The sequence below is a fragment of the Nothobranchius furzeri genome, chromosome 16 (genome assembly GCF_043380555.1).
Source record: "Nothobranchius furzeri strain GRZ-AD chromosome 16, NfurGRZ-RIMD1, whole genome shotgun sequence".
NCBI classification, from domain to species: Eukaryota; Metazoa; Chordata; class Actinopteri; order Cyprinodontiformes; family Nothobranchiidae; genus Nothobranchius; species Nothobranchius furzeri.
Genome location: NC_091756.1, coordinates 51,663,447 through 51,686,511, shown reverse-complemented (window position 1 = coordinate 51,686,511; position 23,065 = coordinate 51,663,447). Strand labels below are relative to the sequence as shown.

The window sequence follows — 23,065 nt, the reverse complement described above, 5'->3', positions numbered from 1 at the left end:
CTGGTCCCGTCTTGTTTGGGCAATTGAAAAACAGCACACAGCCTCCACCGCTCGGCAGAGATCGGCAGAGATCGGCAGAGATCAGCAGAGAATGGCAGAACCAATATATATATATATATATATATATATATATATATATATATATATATATATATATATATATATATATATATATGATTTATTTTTGTTACAAAACACACAATTAACTTAGAATATGTGATTATTGTTAATTTTATTTATTTATTTTTTTAAATAAATATTAAAAACACAGGGGAAACTGGGAGGGCGGCGCCCTATCGCCCTCTACTGGCCAGCCGCCACTGCAGGGAGTCAATGCAGCACCGAGAGAATGGGGGTAATGTGAGTGTATCTAGATGTGTTCGTGAGGAGGCGTGCTGCAGAATTCTGGACTAGCTGAAGGCGAGCAATGGAAGACTAAGACAGACCAACATATAGAGCACTGCAATAGTCCAGGCGTGAACTGATGAATGACTTTTTCTAGGTCTGAGCTGTTTAGAAATGGCTTGAGCCCGGACACAGCCTGGAATTGGTAAAAACTTGCTTTAACCACTGTGCTCATCTGCTTGTCAAAATTCAGTTCACTGTCAAAGATGACACCAAGGTTTCTAACATGTGGCTTGCTCTTGGAGGCCAAAGGACCAATATTAGGCATGTAAATACCAGGGTGGTATGGAGAGGGGGAAAAACTATGCACTCTGACTTTTCTTCATTGAAGAACAGGAAATTATCAGAGAGTACAGTTGGAGATCATTGAGGCAACTCAGCAGGGATGTTATTGTGATGTTAGAATTTGGACTGATTGGTAAATACATTAGAATATCGTCAGCATAACAATAAAAACAAAAGTTATGCCAAGTTATGATTCCTCCAAGTGGTAGCATGTATAAAGAAAAGAGCAGCGGACCATACCTTCATAATAATAATAATAATAATAATAATAATAATAATAATAATAATAATACATCAAACTTATATAGCACTTTTTAGGTCACTCGAAGACGCTTTACAAAAAGGCAATAAACACTAAAGCTGGACGGACACTGTGCGACTTTTTCACTCGTAGCACTCAGCTTCAGCTCAAACTGTACGACTTCCTCGCAGGGCAGACCTCATGAGTCATGTGTTCACACTATAAGACCCAGTTCTCGGATGAGACCTGACTGCTCACACTGTACGTCTGCTAGCAACACGTTGGACCTAAAAAATATGCTGAAAATAGCAGTTGTTACACAACACGTCAGACTTTTTTGTCTTGCCTGTTGTCCTTCGGGAGTGCTTCAGGAGGACACACAGGGATTTATGGTGTTTGGATGAGGAAAACGAAATAAAGAAAATAAATCTAGATTTTTTGATCAGTTTTATTTGACATGAACATGACAAACACACTTTCTTGACAATCCTTGTTGTCACTGTGTGTAAAAAAAAAACATGTAGAAATAAAAACAAACAACATCTGTTATTAGGGAAATAGTGGGCGAGCGGTGTTGATGCATGATTGCGCATGCACCTTGAGCGGTTCTAGTACTTTTTGGGTTGCAGCTGCTCGCTGCGCCCCTTCAACCCTCACGAGGAACGAGCAAAATAGCAAACACTCCAAAGGTCCGTGCGAGCTCACGATTGCTGATCGGTAGCTGGTCACGTGGTGTTAATTGCCTCTCGTAACCCCCTGTATACTACACGACGCTCAGCACAAAACTCACCCCGATCTTGTGGATTCTCGCACAAGTGGAAAATCTGCTCAAAAAAGTGAAAAAGTCGCACAGTGTACGCCCGGCTTTAATGAAACAAGATGTCAAATAGTGAACAATGGGGGCATTCTGGGTTAGAATTAGGGGAAGGCCAATTTGAAGAAGTGGGTTCTAAACCTGCTTTATCCCTACCTGTACCTGTCTGCTGCCCTCTGGTGGATATTCTACAGGTGGTAAGAGCCATCTCTATTTATTACCTTTATAGTGTTAAATGATTATATAATATAAGTGAAATGATTATAAAACATTTTAAATATAAACATTAGTCAAAAGGTTAAGATGGCAGCAACACTTTTTGACCCTTCCTTCACACAGACTAAGCATTAGATCATCTGCACTAAAGCATGTAACCTCTTTTTCTCCTAACGTAGGTTATTTCGGAAGCTACCTACGAAGGGTACAACTGGAACTATTTATAACTTTCACTTACTGGAGAGAATGAATAACCTCTTTTTTTTACGACTGAACTGATGAGCTGATTCTGAGTTTGTGTCAATTCTGATCAAAAGCCCTAAAGTCTGGATCCAGAGTCATGCGGTCAAATCTGCTGTCTCACACACACGCGCGCGCACACACACACACACACACACACACACACACACACACACACACACGCATGCACACACACACCTGAGCCTCAGGAAAGGACGAGCAGCCAGCAGCATCACATTAAACTCTACTGAAGACCCTCTGACGCTTTAATCTGGATCTTGTCACTCACACGCTCCGTGCAGGGACAGCGGAGGAGATTTTGTTCCTTTGATTATATCGAGTCTCTGTTTGAGTCTGCCGACGCCTTCTAACATCCAGGTCACTTGTGGTTCAGCTGCTGTGGCGTTTGGGAGGAGACAGATATTATTGGTTGCATGTGGCTGGCTGGAGGAGGGAGGGGGGCAATAACAAAATCCGTTGATGATTTGATTATTTTGTGCAGCAGAGCTCTGAGGACAGAGAGACTTTGCCTGAGGCATGATGTAGACATGTTTTTGAAGCTGCTGTGTTTGCGTGTCTCTCCAGGACGATTATGGGCCCTCACGGCATCAGCCGAGCCGTCCAGAGGCTGGAGTTCTCCGACTGCAAGAAAGGACTCGGTGAGCTTATGACCCGCGACCTTGACGACCTGTTTGTGACTCGCTGCTGCTCAGTTTGTGCCAGCTTTGTTGTTTGGACAGTTTTCTAAGCAGTTGGAACTCCTCCTTATGCTCCCCAGGTGTGAAAGTGATCGGAGGTTACAGAGAGCTGACAGGGGAAGACTTTGGCATCTTTATCAAGCGGGTGATCGCGGGCGGCTTGGCTGCTTTAGATGGTAATGTTCTCTCTGAGTAATTTGTTTGTTTGAGGCGAGTTATCATCACCCCACTTATCTGCTGGTCCGTCTGTTCCAGGTCGGCTTATGTCAGGTGACCTGATTCTGGATGTCAATAACGTCAGTCTGATTGGGGTGACCAATGAGAGGTGAGTACATCTCAGCGAGATGCTCCTGTGTGTGAGCAGAAGAATTTGCCAAAATGAGCTTTTTGTTCTGTTTTAGAAAAGTTCAAGTATAAACCAGAAAAAGCCCGATTAAACCAAAATGTTTCTAATGTTTAACTTTGTTTTGCAGTCGTACGCCTCTGTAATGTCCACAAATGGTCAGTTTTCACCTACAGATTGACCTACATGCCATCGGTCATCTACAGACCTAATGCCATCCTCTGAGTTGGATTTTATATTCTATCTGCCAACAAGCCACAAGATTCTGATGGTCACCTCCTAAAATCTATTTTTGTTTTTGCTGTTTAATAGTGTCAACTGTCTAAAACTCTTTGCAGCTGCAAGAACTGAACAGTTTTTTTGATATCAGTCGTGTTATGATGTCAGACTCAGCTGTTCAAACAAACATGCCGATATTGTCCTGCAGACTTTAGTCTGCATTGTTAAATGAAGCAGCTGTGCCCTAAAGCACGTCTTTCTTCAGTTTTTTCTGATCTGAGTGCTGATGAGCTGCTGGATTATACCTTCTACTTGCAGGACTCTGATTTAAAAAAACTCAGATTTGACCATTTTCTCTTCATCTGCAGCTCAATCTTTTGTGGTCTGATGCTTTTCCTCATGATCCTGCAAATATGGTCATCAGCAGACAGGTCTGGACTGCAGATAGGTCCATCACACTTCATAATGGACATCTAACATCCTACTTAGAAAACAGAACAAATCCTGGAGCTCCTGAATAAAAGAATCGCTCCAAGTTCTGACTTCCTCTTCTGACTCAGTGGGACCGTCATCTGTGGGTCTGGGCTGATACCATAGACTAGAACATCCTGATTCACCATGAGTTTGTGGAGCCAGATGTCCAGTTGTCCCAAAAGCAGCTGAGACACCAGTGGTCACTGAAGAGAGAAACTCTTGTCCACAGAGCTCAACTGTGTCTCCAGCAGAGTGCTTCTTCTGTCTCTCATGGTTTTTGGGTGATTTTATACTCACTTGCATTCAGCTGTCACTAGTTTATCTGCTGATGAGAAAATGTGGCAGATAAATTAGGATTCTGCATTTCTTAATGACAAAAATAATTATTTTTTGTTGCTAAGAGCTGATTTTCTGTGTGGTTGTTCACATCATTAAAGGTTCCCATCAGGCTCCAGATTGAGCACTCGATGACTCACATCACTAATGCGCGCGTGCACACACACACACACACACACGCACGCACGCACGCACACACACACACACACACACACACACACACACACACACAGTTTTACAGAAATCACAGATAACTCCATATTCTACGGCTATTATTCATATTTTAAATCCGTTTGAAGAAAACAATTGGGTTGAGCATTTGGACACTTTTAGCTTTCAAATTTCCCAGTATTAATAACATTTAACAATTTCTGGTTGTAATTTATTATTATCGTTTCTGTTATTGTTTCTGCATGCTAGCTTATGTGCAGACCACCTGTCTCCCGCCCTACACACACACACACGCTCCTACGCGCGCACACACACACACATACCCCCACCTATCTTCATGAAAGTCCCTCGTCATGAACATTTATGGTACATCTTACCAGGATCGGACTGACTGAAGCTTTTCTGACCACTTCTTCCTGTGTCCTTGCTGAGACTCGTGTCTCTCATCCTTCTGCTTCTCCTCTGACGAGTCTCCCTGAATATCTAATCTTCCTCCTCCTTCCTTTGGGCCAGGTGCAACTGCTGCCCCGCACCAACTTGTAGATGCAATGGCAAAAATATCTGTTAGCTTGGCACAGTGTTCTGAATCCGCTTGGAGGAGTTTTTTTCCTTTTCTCTCGCTGCTTTTCTGCTCCCCCCCCTTACGCTTTTTTGGTTTGTCCATTTTTTACTTGCGTGCTCTCAAAACACGCTCTGCCCAAGTTTGATCGGAGATGAGATGAGGAGGGAGGGCCGGGTCGAGGATGGCTGAGAGAGAGTCTCATTCGATTAGCCCAATGTCCTGTTAAAAACACCCAGTGGGTCGTTGCATAATATTTACAATGTATTTTTTTAAAGATATATTTTAAATTTATTTTTCCTCAGTACACTGGCCCAAAAAAGCACGACGGCCCACCGGGCATTGCCCGCCAGAAGGTCAGTCCATGCCCGGTGGTAAGGAGCTGCAGGCTCTTCTACCTAACCCTAACCCCACTCTCATCAGCAGCATTTGAACAGGACTCAACTTTCTGGATGCTTTTAACACTTTTTTTTTTTTACCTAAGTAGGAACATTTTTACCTGTTTTCTCTACTCTGACTTTACCTTCGGATCCTAAAACCCTCTGAGAATCTACTCTGCCAGAAGTAAATTTAGATTTGTATTTATTTGGTTAATGACAGGCCCAAAGAAGTCGTGTTTTTAGACGGCACATTTTGTGTTTAGCAGGTCTTTTCCTTTGTGCAGTGTCTCTTCATGACGGCACATTTTGCTGGGTTTTCTTTCAGGGCGGTGGAGATTCTGAGAACGGCGTCAATCTCTAATCACATGTCTCTGTTGATTGCCAGAGACAATGAATCCAGGTAAACAGTCTCCTTCTCTGGGGAATATTCATTTGATCTTATGCAGCTCGGGTGGCTGTAGGAGTGTGACTTCTCTCGTCCTCCTACTGTTTATTTAATCCATTCTCAACTATTATAACAGTATGAGGTAAATTTGACATAAAAATTCAGACTTTTAAACTTTTTTGAGTAAACATGGTGAAGAAGAGCTGACATTAAAGGGTTAGAGGAGAACTTAGGCCTAAAATTTGTATCTACCATCTTTTTCTCACTGAGAAGAATCTAATCAGACCTTATGAATAAATTTAAAGGGCCATATCATGGAAAATCCAATTTTTCGAGCTTTTCAGCATGTAATAATGTTTCCTCATGAGAAATACCCCCAAACCTGTTTTTGGCTGCATGCATGTATTTTCCTGTTTCAGCTGCAAATTTTGAATTTCATTTGGAAAGTCATGAAAACAGACTGATGTAAAACTCACAAAATAGCATGATCTGTAACCTTTAAATCTGAAAAAGAAATATCGTTTTAGATTATTTGAATCTATCAACATACAACTGTGATGGTTGCTTTATTGAAATGAAGAAACTGGATGACGGTCAGTTTCTGAATTTGGTGGTTGGTGGAAACCCACTGTGTTTGGTGACTGGATACTCTCTAGGTTCTTATTTCTCTTAATTTTTGAACGGCCTGTAAATGTTTGGATATCTCCTAAATAAAACGGCAAGCTGGCCTGCGGCCGTGTGCTGGCTGGCGCATTTGAAGACCAGCTGTGCAGGTTTGTTTGGGTTTGAGTTTATAATGTTTGCCTCCCACAGCTGATAGGCTTAACTCTGTTTGCTGAGGTGTTTTAGAAACCATCTTACCTAACTTCATGAATTTGGCTTCATGGGTTAAATGTGGGTTTCAACTCTAAGCAGGAACGTTTGCAAGATTTGACACTTTTCTCTGATGTTTCATCGGATGAGAAAGAAGCCTTGTTTCAGCTTCCTCTTGGCCTGAACCTCAGAGTGTTTAGGACAGAATCTGCTGTTCTTCCTGGTGGGATGTTTACTTGAACCAGCTGATGTTTCACCGCACGGACAGCTCCTGCTTCTGCCAGAGAAACATCCCTGGTGTTAAGTCTGGGGGGGTGGACTGACCTGACCCTCTGCTGGCCCTCATGCTCCTCAGTGTCAGGCTGCAGCATCAAGCCAAACACAGCCTGACACAATAAGGACGCCGTGCTGGCTGTCCACAGGGTTTCTGCTGAGTGACGCTGAAATCAGCAGAAACGCCAACGGGCAGGACGCTCAGCTGGCTGACGGGCTTCTCTTGCACTCACCAGAAATCTGCATATCATATATCGTGCTCTGGAGGGTTAAATAGTTGTTCCTGCGATGAGTTTTGATGGCGGTTTAAATATCTGCAACGCGTTCAGCTGTAAAAACAAAGCTGGATAATCTTTCTTATTGATTCCAAACCAGCAGCAGCACTTTGGAATGAAACAGGACTGTGTGCTGTTTAGGTTTGTCCTCAGAGGGGTCACGCTCCGCAGACGAACAGATGGAGCTGAATAAAAACAGTTCAGTAGCTTAGAGCAGCTGATGGGAAGTGATGTGTTGTGACTGAAGGTCGACTCACCTTCGTCTTTTCATTTCCACCCTTATTATTACAAAAGTGTGGCGTGGAAGCATCAGCGCTCGACCTCCATTGTTGCAGCAATTTGTTTCACACTTTAAACCAAATTACGGTGATTATCTGCAGCTGGAACAGCAGGTGAGGACGCAGACATGCAATCACGCAGTGGGGATTTGGCTCCGAGTCCTCACTGCTTCAGAGAAAGTCTGTTTCAGGTTAAAAATGTTAAGTTAACCATTAGAATAACATTTTATCACTCTGAACAGGGCCTGGAACTTTTTGGGATTTTAGGCAATTCTTATTTGGTTTCCTAAATGAAATCCATCGAAATCATAATGACGAGATTTTTCAATGGCTAGGGCATGACAATTCTGAGGGGAGTGGATGTTTTTGCAACTCACCCTTATAGATGAAATCAATGCTTGAATTCAACTGAATAACTGATTGACAAGTAGCATGAGAGTCAGAGCTAGCACTAGCAGCTAGCTCCAGGGAAGGCCTCAGCCTGACAATAATAGATGTTCGGCCATTTTGATTCTCTGAACTTGTGTCTGTGTTTGGATACTATTCATGGAATTATTGGACAAAGATGGCAAGTTGTGGTGTTAATTGCACTAAGAGATCACTCAAGAAGTCTCTTCTTCATTTTTAGCAATGAGTAACATTTCTGTGCTTTATTTTGCTGGTTGATGGGGGAGAATCCTGTGCATTTAACATAACGCAGCTTGGTCACATATGATGTGTTGGTGGGACTGTTGGGTACCAAAACTTGAGCTAACTGAAACTAAAGGAGGTTTGCGGGCACTTTTAGCCTTAAATATGCAGTTAAGTGACTTTAACATGGAGCACTGTTCCCGCTCTGCTTCTTCCTCTACGGTCAAAGATTCGTGAAGAAGCTGCTATGAAAGAGTTTTGTCCACTGTGCTCCGCAAAGATAAAAACAGTCATTATATTTTATGATTTTTAATTTACATCATAATAGTTATAAATACAACACATATTTATAAAGTTTTTTCTATAAAATCCCTCTCATAAAAAGCTATTTAAGCAGCATTTTTCTTCTGCGGTTCTCTCCTATAATACATTTGCAGTGGTCTCTTGTATGAATTAATCCCTTATGAGTGTGTGTGTGTGTGTGTGTGTGTGTGTGTGTGTGTGTGTGTGTGTGTGTGTGTGTGAACTTCCTTATTCTTTTACTAAGAACAAGTCAGATGAAGGAGAAAGTAGCTTCAGATGGCAGAATTTGGAGTGTTATTTCCTGATAATTACACATGTCACCTCTGATTGGCTAACAGCAACAGGACTCTAAAACTGACTCCATTTGCTCTGCGAGGTTGATGTTGTATCTCCACAAACACAAACATGAACCTCCTTTCATCAATTGAAATCTGTGGATCCCGGGAAAGATGGAATAGGTAGAAAGAGCAGAATAAGGATAGGGTGGTGATGAAGGTCACACCAAAGCCAGCCTGAACAGGCGAGTTTCAGCTGCTTCAAGGAGACCACTGAGTCCACTGATCTCATGCTCAGGGGGAGAGCGTTCCAGAGTGTGGGGGCCACAGCAGCAAATGATCTGTCACCTTTGGTCTTTAGCCTGGTGCGGCACAACCAGTAGGCTTTGGTCACTGGACCTCCAGGACCTGCTGGGGGTGTAGGGACTGAGAAGATCACCAATGTATGAAGATGCTTGTCCATGTAAGGCCCTAATTTCCATCTGCTAAAATCCTTTTATCACTCTGTTGTTGGCCCTGTTATCCACTCTGCTGTGATCTGTTGGGGTGAAGGCAGCTCTCACCAACACAATGTGTATACATGTACTTTTATTATTTTCTTCAAGTTATTCTCCAAGTGGTGCTGCTGTAGCAAGTGACCTTCCTCACTGTGGGATCTATTCTATTCTATTCTATTCTATTCTATTCTATTCTATTCTATTATGGATTTTATATGCTAAATTAAACACATGAATTGGACATGTTCTAGGTTTTCAGTATTTTTTAAGATTTTGTTGGCATCTGTAGAGTATGCTTTTCCCACATCCTGAGATGTTGAATGAGGAAACTGATTTTTCTTTGTTAAATTTCTTTAAATATTTAAAATGTTTTGCACTTTTACATTTTCTTAAGGACTGTTGTGATTGAAGAGCTTTTGGGAGATGGAATGTTGTGTCTGACATGTTTTCTATTAAAAAAAGCAAATATCTGGCTTCTTTCAATCGATGAAAACAAATCCATTAGAAATAATTGTGATGCAAACAAACAGAATCATTGACACAATCATCTTAATCGAATTGTGAAATCTAGATTGTAGCACATATTCAAAATCTCTAGTGTCATACTCTAATCAGCTAATTCTTCCAGAACACCTGCAAAGGGTTCCTGAGCCTTTAGATGCTCTCTCAGTCTAAGCTCAGAGATGTTGATGCAGATGTTGGTCTCATCCATGACAATCTCTAAGATTTGAGAGGAATTGGTGCATGACCTGTAGTGTTTTCCATCTGCCTTAGTGCAGATTCGGTATAAGAGGCATTCTGAACGAACTGGATTAGCTTCTGATCAGACTGGTGGTTGATGGTGTGAGGAAAGCTGACCTCCATGTGAGGGAGACAAACCCTCACAGATCGGCTTCAAAAAGCTCTTAACGGCACTGAAACAAATCCTCAGATGAGCTGCAGTTTTGCTTTCTTAATTTTTCCAGACCAGTTTACCCTCAAGCAAACTTACAAAGAACAAAAAAACAGAGTCTTTATTTTAAATATTCAAAAGTTCCCACTGCTTTTCATAAAAATCTTATATTTTTCTTCAAAATCCTATTCTAGGATTTAAAATAATCACATTTTAATGTGAAATCAAAAGACACATTAGAAAATAATAGATGTAAAAGTGAAATAATCAATGTGTGCAGGTTTATTTATCAAGCACATTTCATCAATTTGCTTTTCAGGTGCAAGAAAAAACAGTGAAAAGATAAAACTGTAGATTTTTGAGTCAAATTTGAATAGTTTAAATCAGAACAAGTCATTTAACTGTCTGAGATGCGGGAACTACAGCAGTCTCATCACTGGTGTCAACAATGAGGGGGAAACCAGAAATGATCTAATGATGTGTTCTTGAGTGCTGCAGGAGGGAGTTTGCAGAGCTGATGGAAAAGTACGGCTCCAACAACATCACGGCTTCAGGACGAATCTCTCCGACGCAGCTGTCGATGGGTAAAACACACTAACATAAACATCGCACATCAAAACTCTCTAAAGAAAAAACAGATGGAAGGTTTTTCGCAACTTTCACCAAACGAAAGAAAACGTTTCTCTTCACAATGCTGTATCACAAATGTGAGAAAACTTCTCTTGGAATGTGGTTTGACATTTTGAGCATTTCTTTTTAAAAGCTTTTTAATTGTTTCACAAAATATTGACGTGACGACTTTAAAGGTGAAGTCTGTATAGAGTAAGATGACACCCTGTGGTCAGGTTTGGTTACTGCAATCACTCTCTCACTCCTGATTCTTAAGCTTTCGTGGCTGTTGCCAGTTATGGATCAGCACCAGAAGGTTTTAGACGACAAGCTAAACAAGTTGATAAGTAGATAAATACGTTTTCATATCTGGTGCTAGCATTCTTGGGTGTTTTATGGTAGGAAGCACTTACTACACGCACTACGGTAATATGCCTCCAGCATAGAGGAAGTGTTTTTTACCGTCTGGCTGGTAACTTGCTGTTATAGTTCTGAACGACGAGGTCAGATTTGCAGTTAAATGCACAGCTTTCAAAAAATGTTTATGTTGAGTCAGAAATCAGTGTCTGAATATTTCTGAACCTTTTTAAAATGATTGACAATAAAAACGAATTAAAATAGTTTTTAAAAGTCTGTCCTTTATAAGTAAATAAATGTTGTTCTTTAATTTAATGAATGTTCCTTTTTAAAAGTTCTGCCATAAAAATGTCTTTTGATGGTGAAAGATATTCTACATATTTATATAAAGAGGTGGATCTTTTGTTCCAGTTTCTCTAGCTCCTTTAACCCCCTTCATATTTCCCTCTCCCTGCTGACTACTTTCTCTTGTTTCTGCTCAGGGAAACTGATGGACACGGCATCCTCCTCCTCTTCCTCCCGATCAGAGAGCCCCCAACTCCTCAGTCCCAAAGAGGGAGGTGTCACTGCCTACCCCCACACGCCGCACTACACTAGCAACCCCGCCTACAGCATGCACACATCAGTGCACGCCTTCAGGTACAACAGCTGCAGAGGGTTTGAGAAGACTGATGGGGTTGTCTGTGCTGCACACCCAGAATAAACCTAATATAAAAAGTGATCAAAAAGAGAAAAAAGAGAAAAATAAATAAATAAAAATAAAAAAAATGGGACACACAACAATACAACAAGAGCAAGCTATCACTGCGTCAACTTGAACAATCAACATTGTTTAACTGAACAATCACACGATAATTAATCACAGTGCATTTAGTGCCCACCATAGCCTTAAGACCTGTGTTGAACGTGCCCAAAGCCATACTTATGAGAGCACCATGTGAGTACCTGTGTGCGTACACGCGCTTGTATATGTAAGGTTTCTCTATGGGAGCATCCAGTAGAGAGTGTGAGGGGCCACATATCTGCCCCCCAAAGATGCATATGAGATGGAGGGAGCTCCAAGTCCCAGAGATCCAGGTGCTGCCCCAGAATACAGGAACCCCAAGGAGACTGCAACCAGAAAGGCCCCCGCCCCCCTCAAGAGGTGCAGAGGATTGCCCCAGGGGGCCACAACCAGCAGCCGGCAGAATCCCGGGAGATATAAGTGGCAAGCCCACAGGCCCGCCCGCAGCCTCCCACCCCCTAGCCGGCCGAGCCCAGGACCCAGCGACCCGGGACCCAGGGGCGACCACCCCCGCCGGGGACCCAGCAGAGCCCAGGGACCCAGACCCCACCAGGCAGCCACCGGGATTGATCAGGCAGACGCCAAAAATCTTAAACCCCCTGACCCGGGAGCATGGACATAATTGGGGGGGGGGGGGGGTGACATGTCCCCCCCACTTTTTCCAAGTCAAGTTTTGACCCCTGCACTTTTTACCATCCAAAAACAATATTACTTTATATTAAATTGACACTGGTTGAGCTCTAGGACCAAGCGGAAAACAACCGTTTGTGTTGAAGCCTGTTTCCCATTAGAGCATACTGTAAAGATACCCCCCCACCCCCGTGTCCCCCCCACTTCTAAAGCGAAAATGACGTCCATGCCCGGGAACCACGAACATTCAGGCAGACCAAGGCACCGCACTCCACACCAGGTGTGGCAGGGAGGGGGAAGACGAAGATCTATATCATCAAAAGAAGTCCCAGGAGAAGGGAGGAGTCAAAGGCCCCACCTGACATATATAGTCATACACAAACACAGTCAAGTCACACACTCCCTTCCTCATGCTCACACATACACATACAACCAAAGACTTACAAAAATGCACGCTGGACACCCACTCATGCTCTCCATACACACCCTATTCACTCTGGTCCCGGTACTGCTGCACATGGGGTACAACCATTGCCGGTTCCCAGAGTTTGACCCTTTCTGCTGGGGTGCTGATGAGCAGGTTCCCCCGCCCAACGCTTAGCACAGCAACCCACCACCCCAGACTCCAACCAGATGGCCAGATCTCCCTCCTAGCCTCCAGCCCCAGGAAGCCAAGCAACAATAGAGGTGTGCAAAGACCCCTAGTCTCCCTCCGCCTGCTCCAATATAGCGTTAGTGTGTGTTGATGAGGTGTATTCCATGGCTTTGGTGAGCGGGCAGTGCGGCCTTCGTCTGGCCTATGCCAGCTGATGCCACCACACCACCCCATTGCACCCACAGTAAGTGAAGTTCGGGGGGGTGGGGGGGTGGGTGAGGGGGTGGGGGGTGGGGGGGTGGGGGGGGGGGGGGTCATAGTCTAGGGGAGACGCTGTGTGTGTGTGTGTGTGTGTGTGTGTGTATATATATATATATATATATATATATATATATATATATATATATATATATATATATATATATATATATATATATATATATATATATATATATATATATACAGTACAGGCCAAAAGTTTGGACACACCTTCTCATTCAATGTGTTGTCTTTATTTTCATGACCATTAACATTGGGAGATTCTCACTGAAGGCATCAAAACTATGAATGAACACATGTGGAGTTATGTACTTAACCAAAAAAGGTGAAATAACAGAAATCATGTTTTTTATTCTATTTTCTTCAAAATAGCCACCCTTTGCTCTGATTACTGCTTTACACACTCTTGGCATTCTCTTGATGAGGTTCAAGAGGTAGTCCCCTGAAAAGGGGTTTCCACCAGTCTTAAAGGACTACCTCTTGGAGCTCATCAAGAGAATTCCAAGAGTGTGTTTAGATAAGGCTGGTATTTTCCTGTCGTCAGCCTTTATAAAATGAAATCACCTGAGGTTATCCCTAACTGAGATTCTCTCCATTTTTCATCCTGTTTAATGCAGCTGCTACAGAATGTTTTTCTCTCGGTTACACAAACGTTAAACTGTGAACCTGCTTCATGGAAACACCAGCAAAACCTATAAATAGTGAAACGCTACTTCAGCTCTTTTAAATGCAGAGCAAGAGAAGGAGGGTTAGAGATTATTTCATGCTGCTGCTGACTAAGTCATCCTCTCGTCTCTTCTCCTTTTCCTCAGTGACAGTGTCATTCAGTTGATATGTGTGGCCAAGGGAACCGGCTTGGGGCTGGTCGTTAAGGGAGGAGCCAATCGAGCCGAAGGACCAATGGTGTTCATTCAGGAAATTGTTTCTGGAGGAGACTGCCAGAAGGTCAGCTTCTGCCATGTTCAGCACACATTTGAGGATGGTATTTGTTTTCCAGACTCATCTTTAAGTTTGTTGAAGATCATCTGCTGTGCATTTTTGTTTTCATGTGAAATCTCCTCCAACTTAAAGTCTGAAAACATCTTCAGTAGTAAAATTTTGGAGATGATTTTTCCAATTAGACTTTGGGTCAGGAGACCTGGTACACAGCAGAACCTGACTGCTGGATTTGTTCTGTTTCAGGATGGCCGCCTGCAGGTGGGAGACCAGTTGGTGTCCATCAACAAAGAGTCTCTGATTGGTGTGACATATGAGGAGGCCAGGAGCATCCTGACTCGCACCAAGCTCAGGTCCAACTCACTTGGAGCAGGAAGTTATTCACCAACCAATGGGGAAGAGTTTGAATTCATCCTGACCTTGTATTTCAGACCTGACCCTACCGTGGAAATTGCCTTCATCAGAAGGAGATCGTCTTCCAGCTCCAGTAGCGGCTCACACAGCCCTGTCTGCCTGCAGGGGGGTGGAGGTGGGCCCCAGTCGAGGGCCACTGGCCCAGGCCCCATGGCTCCACAGCCAAGTGTTGTCACCAAGATCACATCAAGCCGAAACCCAACCTGTGAGACGCTGCCCCCAGTCAACATCACCCAGGTCTGAGAGGAGACAAATACGCACGAGCTGCTGCAAACCGGCTCTCGTTTCAGCTTATTTACAGAAACAGCTTCTTAAAACACTGATTCAATGGTTTTATGATGCACAAGTGTGGCTCACACACAAGTCAGAGGACTAGGAAAATTAGCAGGGAATATTTCTAATGAAAACCTTTACGTGTAACACAATATTTTATTGACGGTTCAGCTTTTATATCGACTCTGAAACTGCGTCAAAAATAATCCACAGGCTGTGTAAAAAAAAACAAAGTAATAGATTATAAAGTTACACACAGAGCAAACGTACAAAAGAGAGTCAAAAATTATTTAAGCTGCAGAGTCCTGAACAAAGAATCACCATGTGGTCCTTTGATCAAGGTGTTGGGGTACATTTAGAGAGATTAACGGTCAGTATTTAATTTGTAAAACAAAACAAAAAAAAGAATAGCTGATTTATACATCCTTGACATTTTTTAACCCTTTGATGCATAATGGTCACTACAGTGGACAGGTATTCAAAATTGTTATTTATTTATTTTTGCTATTAAGCACAGGTGTTGAAGACTTTATTGCATTTGAGCCCCTCCATTTGGACTTCAGTGAGTCAAGCCAACATATTTCATGTTCAGAATGCACGCTGTCCACTGAGGCGGACATGTAATAAATTATTTGTAAATTAACAAAACATTACAAAAGATATTTGTTGAAATTTGTTTCATTCACACCTAAAGATGAATGAAAAAAATTGTTTAAAAAAATCATAGTTGAAGATTTCATAACTCATGCATCAAAGGGTTAAAGTAAAAGCAGAAAAACGAATCCAGAATGTTGCAGTTCATTTACCTTCTCTTGAGCTCTGGTCCAGACCACATGACTGTCATCCAGAAGGTTTTTTTGTTCATACCTGCAGGTGCGAGTGTCTCAAGCCAGAACAGAACCTACGTGTGTTTCATCTCCACCCGCGAGTGACAGCAGCTCTGACACAAACCCAGGTGAGAGATGAAGTTTAAACCAGTGAAGTAGAACTTGTTTCACCTGAACTCAAGCAGAAAAGTCAGTAGGGTGAGCACAGCGTAGAAGATTTGGTTGGTGTTCTGCGGGCACAGCCACAGCTGCCCTGGGGCATGCTGATGGAGGCGAGGCCGCCGTTAACAGCAGCCACCTGTCTCTCCGACCACCAGCAGCGGGCAAAGCGGGTGAAATGTCACAACTACTTAAGACACAACTACTAAATCAGACGGAGCCTGGGTTTGAACTGGCAACCCACTTGCTTCATTAGAAGCAGAAACACGATGTTTTGTTCCCTGAGAGATGATCTGTGTGTTTTCTATCTGAACATCGTGACTGGTTACAAACCCAAGATCCAGTCTGAGTTTACTATCAAAGCCCAGCAGATGGTGAGGAGGAAGTGATGTCGGTGGGAGGTCTGTTGCCCCATTGGCTGCTTGGGTGTGAAGCTTCATCACGTCTCTGTGTGCGAGGAGTCCTGAGGTCTTCCTCCATATGTCAGATTATTGCAGGTGCTTGAGTTTGACGTCATATTTCGGGACTGAGACATGGGATGGGGTTTTATGGGAGGTTATTCTCTCCAGTTACAAAGGTAATGGTATTGCTATTTTTTTCTCTGGCAAGCTGTGACTGATCTCTTTGTGAGCTAAAAGATGAAACAAGCTGCTGGTTTTTATACTATTACTGACATTTTGCTTCAGTTTGAATTATTCTTTGAGTTCATGCTGAGATCTGAACAGATAATAATAGATAAAATATTGATGAAACTTTTTTTTTGGTGTGTTTTCAGATCCGAGTCCTCAGCCACCTCAGAGGAAATGTTCCCTCAGTGCCGGCTGTCGGTTCAAGATGGAGAGGCTCGAGCAGGTCCTTATTTCTCTGAAACTGGGTCTGTCAGTTGTTCCACAGAGAGCAAAAAGACAGTTTGCGACCAATGGCAATGAACATCAAAGAAAAATAAAATAAAATTGATTTTGTTCTTTAGTGAAATGACTGCACATAAATAGACATGGGAACCAAACAGTCCTCAAATCATGATCAGAGTCTGCATGTGTCAGTTGTTCATGGTTTTGCCCCCAGTATGTATTGACCCGTGTGTGTGTGTGTGTGTGTGTGTGTGTGTGTGTGTGTGTGTGTGTTTGTGTGTGTGTGTGTGTGTGTCCGTGTGTGTCCAGGCCCTGGACCTGATTGGTTTGAAGCCCACGGACACACAGCGACAGTTGCTCAGGTCCAGACTACTAGCGGATGCAACTGGGACCGTGGCCTTCGCAGGTATGACAAAAACACACACACACACCCATGCACACTTGCACACACACACACACACACACACACACACACACACACACACACACACACACACACACACACACACACACACACACACACACACACACACTCACACCCATGCACACTTGCACACACACACACACACACACACACACACACACACACACACACACACACACACACACACACACACACACACACACACACACACACACACACACACACACACACACACACACACACACACACACACTGACTGTTCTGGAACCTTGGAGTTTCTGGGTTTCTGTTATTGGATCCAGATTGTTTCCTTGAGCTGATTCTGTATTTTACTTGAAATGTGTCATATTATTAATTTTTAACTGAGATTTGAATCAATTTGATAAATTAGTTCTGCTCAAAAGTCAGACTGGTTGCTCTCAAAGTCTGGAAGCAATATTTAAATGATAGATAACATGAAAGGGTTGCAGGTTAAACCAATCTAACGAGCAGCGTGAAAAATGTCAAGCACAGACAAGTCTGTCTGATAGATCAGATCATCGTTTGTGAACAGAAAACATGCAGAATCCTTTCCAACAAACACCCTTACATTTACGTGTGCGTGTGTGTGTGTGTGTGTGTGTGCATGTGCGTGTGCACGTGCGTGTGTGTGTTTGTCTTGCTTCCAGACTTTGAGAGCCTGATCCGGGAGCTTTTCAAACCTCAGCTGGACGAGCTGTTCGGCACCCAATCAGGGTCCAGCTTCACCTGTGACGACCTCTGCAGCCTGCTGGAGTCTCCCACCAACCCACCGGTACCAGAACACTACCGACATCGAAATTTCATAAAGACACTCAGCTGCAGACCCAGCGTGGGATGTCAAAGTACAAACCAAAGACACATGCGCAAAGTAGCAGAGTAAGCTGCAGTAGTAGGCTCAGACTGGGTTTAGACTCTGAGCAGAACCCTCTTCTCCTGTGTTTCTGACACCTCCTGGTGCCTCTCTTGAGGAGGTTTCTGTTTGCAGAAATCATGCATCACATGTACTACTTTAATCAGAACTAACTGTGTTTTCAGAGCAGCGTGATGGAAGCTTATTGACACCATTCACTGATCTGTTGATGCTCTGATGGGAGGAACCATCCAATCAACAAGATGTAAAGATTTTTAACTTCACAGGGTTGTGAAGCCATCAGAATTGATTGACTCTCTAGCATGAACTCAGGGCCACTCATTAGGAATAATGTGCAGCCGCCGGTGACTGAACAATATAGAAACACCTGTCTGTTAGAAATTACAGGATTTGAGTGCACGAATATTTTTGTGATCATCTCAAGTTGTCAGCGTTTTCTGTGAAAGAAACAAAATATCCTGAAAGAGTCAGGTTATTTCTCCATGTGTGTTTCTGCACAGCCGTTACTATCAGACTCTGATGACTTGGAGGAGATGGAGCGTCTAAGGAAGGAGCACATCGAAGCTCTGAGGGAAATCAAGAGGCTGCAGGTAATATCACCTTCACCTTCTGCTGGAGGATGAAACCGGACCGGTTAGAGGCTTAGCTTCCTGTTGATTCTGGTTCCTGCAGGAGCAGCTGGTGGAATCCCAGAGGGTTCACCAGGATCTGGAGGAGGAGTTCAGCAAAGTCAAACAGGTGAGTCTCACACCTGCTACACTAATCCAGTGGAAACCAGTGCCGGCCTGGTGGAGACAAGGATCCAAAAGAATCAAACCAAACTGCTGTGTTGCCAAGTTTCATAAATTCTCTATGGTCCAGAAAGATGCTTCACTGTTGTAGCCTAAAGTAGAAGCTGAACTTGATGGTTTCTCAAGATAAGGTTGAAAAAATCTGGATTTGAGAGTAAAAATAAAACCAGCACATGTTGTGTTTCAAAGATGGTGCAGGAACTGCTCACGTAAAGTTAGCGTGCACAACACACACACACACACACACACACACACACACACACACACACACACACACACACACACACACACACACACACACACACACACACACACACACACACACACACACACACACACACACACACACACACACACACACACACACACACACACACACACACAATGTGTGTGTTAGAGGTTACAGTAAACCTACACTGCAGCACCAAGCCTCCTGCAGTAGGATTGTAAGGCCTCTGTTCCTGTCTCTAAAATAGTTTCTCTGCTCATTTGTTGTGACTCACTGCTTAGGGTCTCAGCCTCTCTCGCTTTCCTCCCTTCTCTCTGCTGCCTCTCAGCTTCTCTACCATTGCATAAACTAATCAATATCTAAATTCAGATGCAGCTAAGAGATGTACGGTAACAGCAAAGCAGACCAGGACACTTACCATATGTAATTTAGACTCTCAGAGCAGAGAGATTCGGGATGCATGGTGGCGCTGATGGCTAGATAAACTGTTTGTCATCGTGTTTTCAGCTCCGGTTTAAAACAAAAATATGTTAACTTTATTTAGTGATTTTTAGACATTAAATTTCAAATGGAGAACTTTTAATAAACTACAGCTTTACAAACAGTCTGTTTTAAAAATACTTTTTTAAAGTGTTTCCTCAGCAGATTTACATGAAGTTTAATAGAAATGCACTGTTTCTTATTCTTGCACAGGTCTGGCCTGTCCATACAGATTTCAGACAAATTCAGATTTATCACAAAGAACCATAAACAAACTGAATGAATTTTAAATAAATTTTAATTCAATTCACAATCAAAATTTTTATGATTGTGGGGTATTTGGAAGTTTAGTTATTGGTGATGTGATTTGGTGTGTTCACAGACTAAATAAGAACAGCAGATTTTTTTTGTTCTAATAATAAAGCTAACCATAATAATACTTGTCTGATTTGGATCTCCAGATGCGTTACCTGGTGCATCTCTACTCTAACTTTCTAGACATGCGTCAGGGACTTACAGAGTTTCACCTGAAGCCCTTAGAGCTGGCAGATGGAGAGTGTGGCCTCCCTGTTTGTGTGATAAAAAAACACATTCAATACGACAACACTGAAGGAGGAACACCAGAGCTGCCAAGTTCATTCCTGTTTGCAACCTTGCTTCCTTCAGAAGGGATTTTTCCTGCTGAAATCCATCAACACAAAGAAGGCTTTACCTGAAACCCAGAAACATTTCTGATCTCAGTCCCATGCTGCTCTAACAGAGACACATTTTTGTCTCTGCTTTCAGCTGAACCTGCTGCAGGGATGTCAGGAAAAATAAAGATAAAACACTGACTCAAAGGTTTTGAAGGCTTTAACCTGCAGAGGGTGCTCAGGAGCTCAAGGGTTCCTCACAGTGTTCCCTCAGTCTTTGTTTACAAGTCATCAGATGTCAGCAGAGCAAAAGTGTGTGTGTGATCTGATGGTCTAACAGGTTAGAGTTGGTGTTTCCCAGATAGAGTTGCACAGAGTAGTGTGACAAACGACATGACTGTAAATCCCTCTTCACTGGATCACATTACAGCAGGAGGAGCAGCTCACAGCTGGAGCGAGCTAACATGGTTCTAACGTTTCTGGGAGGGGCTGCTTCTGTCTAAGAAGGTCTAATTGTTGCTATGTTCTTCATGCCCCTGCTGAGAGTTGGATCTCTTTCTTTTCTGAAGCACTGAAGCATGTGGAGAGAGCACCCACCTTTATAGTGTTTGTGGCCATATTTGTTGATGCTTTATATATAGGGGGCAGTATATACATTTCAGGGTACTTTTACACCATATGGTCGTGACTGTTGCTAGTTCCTGAAACACTACAGTAAATGTTGTTACCTGTGAAGCAGAAAGCATGCAACCTCGTCGTGACTCCTCAGACTTGGATGCTCCTTCAGTTAATTCCATCGAGGGACGGCAACGCTGATGCTAGTTTTCTGGCGCTGGATCTGCTCGGGGTCCTATGCTTGCTGATGATGTCATCATGCTACTACAACACCAATCGGCCAAAATATATTGCATCTCTTTTCCAATTCTGTTCTTTCACATATGTTTTGGAAAAAATGTAACAGTTTTGTTATTAAATTCATGTTTCTTACTACCTAAATGTTTGTGAACATGGTAACATAACCTCCGTAACAGAAGAAAAGGAAACAATCTTTATATAACGCCTCTCGAGATAAAAACCATGAGGCCCTTCACGAACAAAAGAAACAATTGAAGTATAAAAAAGATTTCAAAATATGTTTAAATGAGAAAAAAACAATAAAAATTGTGATTAAAAATAGCTAGATAGATTGCATTTCTTGCAGAAATACTGTTTGAATGCTGGATAACTTAAACTGTTACCTGAATCAGCTTAATAGCTGAACTGAAGCTGAAAATAAGCAAAACTGGCAAAATGAGCTGAACGTGTTGAAAGATGTAGAAGCAAAAATCACTAAAGCACAAAAAGTAAGTGAAGAATGGAGAAAAATAATCCTAAATAGCAAAAAACTGAAATCTGTGAACACTGTATAAAAATCTGTACAGCTAAAATGTCTAAACACCTGTTATTTCAGTTGGACAAGTTTAACAGTTTAATCTTTACATTTAGCTGAACTATGAAATTAGCAGCTTATGCTAAATTTGGTAACTGATTGCTGAAGTTGTTGAATAGCTGAAGTGAAGCTGAAACTAAGCTAAACTGGCAAATGAGCTGAATGTATTGAAATATTTAGAAGCAAAAATCACCAACAAGTGTAATAAAGCTCAGAATATAGGTGGAGAATGGACAAAAAATGCTAAACAGCAGAAAACTTAAATCTTTGAACATTGATTAAAAACTCAAAAGTTGAAATGTTTAAACAGCTGGCATTTGAATGAGAATAGTTTAATAGGTACATTTTTACAATTGGCCGAACTGTGAATTCAGAAACATTTACTGATATCTGAAACTGATAGATTAACATATTTTCAGACTTGGTATGGAATTGATGAATTGTTGGATGAATGAAATGACAAATGGATTGTTGGATGGATGTTAGATGGTTTATTGGATGGATGGATGGATGGATGCATGGATAGAAGAATGTATGGATGTGGATGGATGGATTCCTTAGGCCAAGCCGATTGATTTGATGTCTGACATGTGTGGGTGTGTAAGTCCATTTAGCCAGAAGATGATTGACCTGTCTCAACCAATCAGGAAGCTGGGAGGGAGCGGGACACTTTCCCACTTTCTGACGGTCAATCAAATTTAACTTGTTTCTAGTTTTAAGTAAAAACAGTTCAAAAAGATCAAAAACAGGAGTCTGTCAATGGCTCAATATTCAGCTTTTTATATTCATTCCTATGAGAGTAGGTTAAAGTGATTTGTAGTTCCTTAAGTTGCCATGGTAACAGATGGCAGGAGTCTGCATTAACAAAACAATGTACAATGTCACATGACTCTTTTAAATTTTGACTAACATTTCTATATTAAAGTGTGTTGATACAGTTGTGTCTAAAATGTTGTTAAATGTTGTTGTTAAGCACATTGCCATGGTAACACAGAACACAATATCAAGTAAATACAAGACTCCTGGGACCTAGCAGGTTGAACTGATGTATCATATGTGTGGGTGCATATTTCCTTCTAGGCAGAACACGATTGAAAACTCTCAGCCAATGAGAGGGCAGTGAAGGAGGAGGGGGCAGTTCCTGCCTTCTGACTAGTGTTAAAATGTCAGCTATGCTGCTAGTTTTAAGTGTATATAGCTTAGAAAGATAAGAAACAGCAGTATGTTAAAGGCTCAATATTAGGCTTTTCACATTCATTTCAGTGAGACTAGTTTGGGGATGTCCTTATGCACTTGTGTTACCATGGTAACAGATAACACATTTAAAATTGAATACGAGATTCCTGAGACCAAGCTGGTCGATTTGATGTATCATATGTGTGGGTGCTCGACAGGGACGAAATTTTGATTTCAGAAGTGGGGGGGACACAGCAGGCTTGTGCGGATTTGGGGTGGGGGTGTTATGTAAAGAC

At 42.3% G+C, this 23,065-nt stretch overlaps 1 protein-coding gene across 1 annotated transcript in view; it reads left to right on the top strand.

Annotated features, from left to right (window-relative positions):
• Positions 1-23,065, top strand: part of stxbp4 (syntaxin binding protein 4) — a 56,710-nt gene that overhangs the window by 16,059 nt on the left and 17,586 nt on the right. Inside the window, exons 2-16 of the mRNA XM_054749439.2 lie at positions 2,787-2,860; positions 2,980-3,075; positions 3,155-3,224; positions 5,707-5,781; positions 10,501-10,586; positions 11,451-11,607; positions 14,069-14,201; positions 14,439-14,545; positions 14,624-14,843; positions 15,753-15,834; positions 16,641-16,717; positions 17,026-17,122; positions 17,809-17,933; positions 18,533-18,622; positions 18,705-18,770. Coding sequence (XP_054605414.2) covers positions 2,787-2,860; positions 2,980-3,075; positions 3,155-3,224; positions 5,707-5,781; positions 10,501-10,586; positions 11,451-11,607; positions 14,069-14,201; positions 14,439-14,545; positions 14,624-14,843; positions 15,753-15,834; positions 16,641-16,717; positions 17,026-17,122; positions 17,809-17,933; positions 18,533-18,622; positions 18,705-18,770 — 1,555 coding nt within the window. The remainder of the gene's footprint in view (positions 1-2,786; positions 2,861-2,979; positions 3,076-3,154; positions 3,225-5,706; positions 5,782-10,500; positions 10,587-11,450; positions 11,608-14,068; positions 14,202-14,438; positions 14,546-14,623; positions 14,844-15,752; positions 15,835-16,640; positions 16,718-17,025; positions 17,123-17,808; positions 17,934-18,532; positions 18,623-18,704; positions 18,771-23,065) is intronic.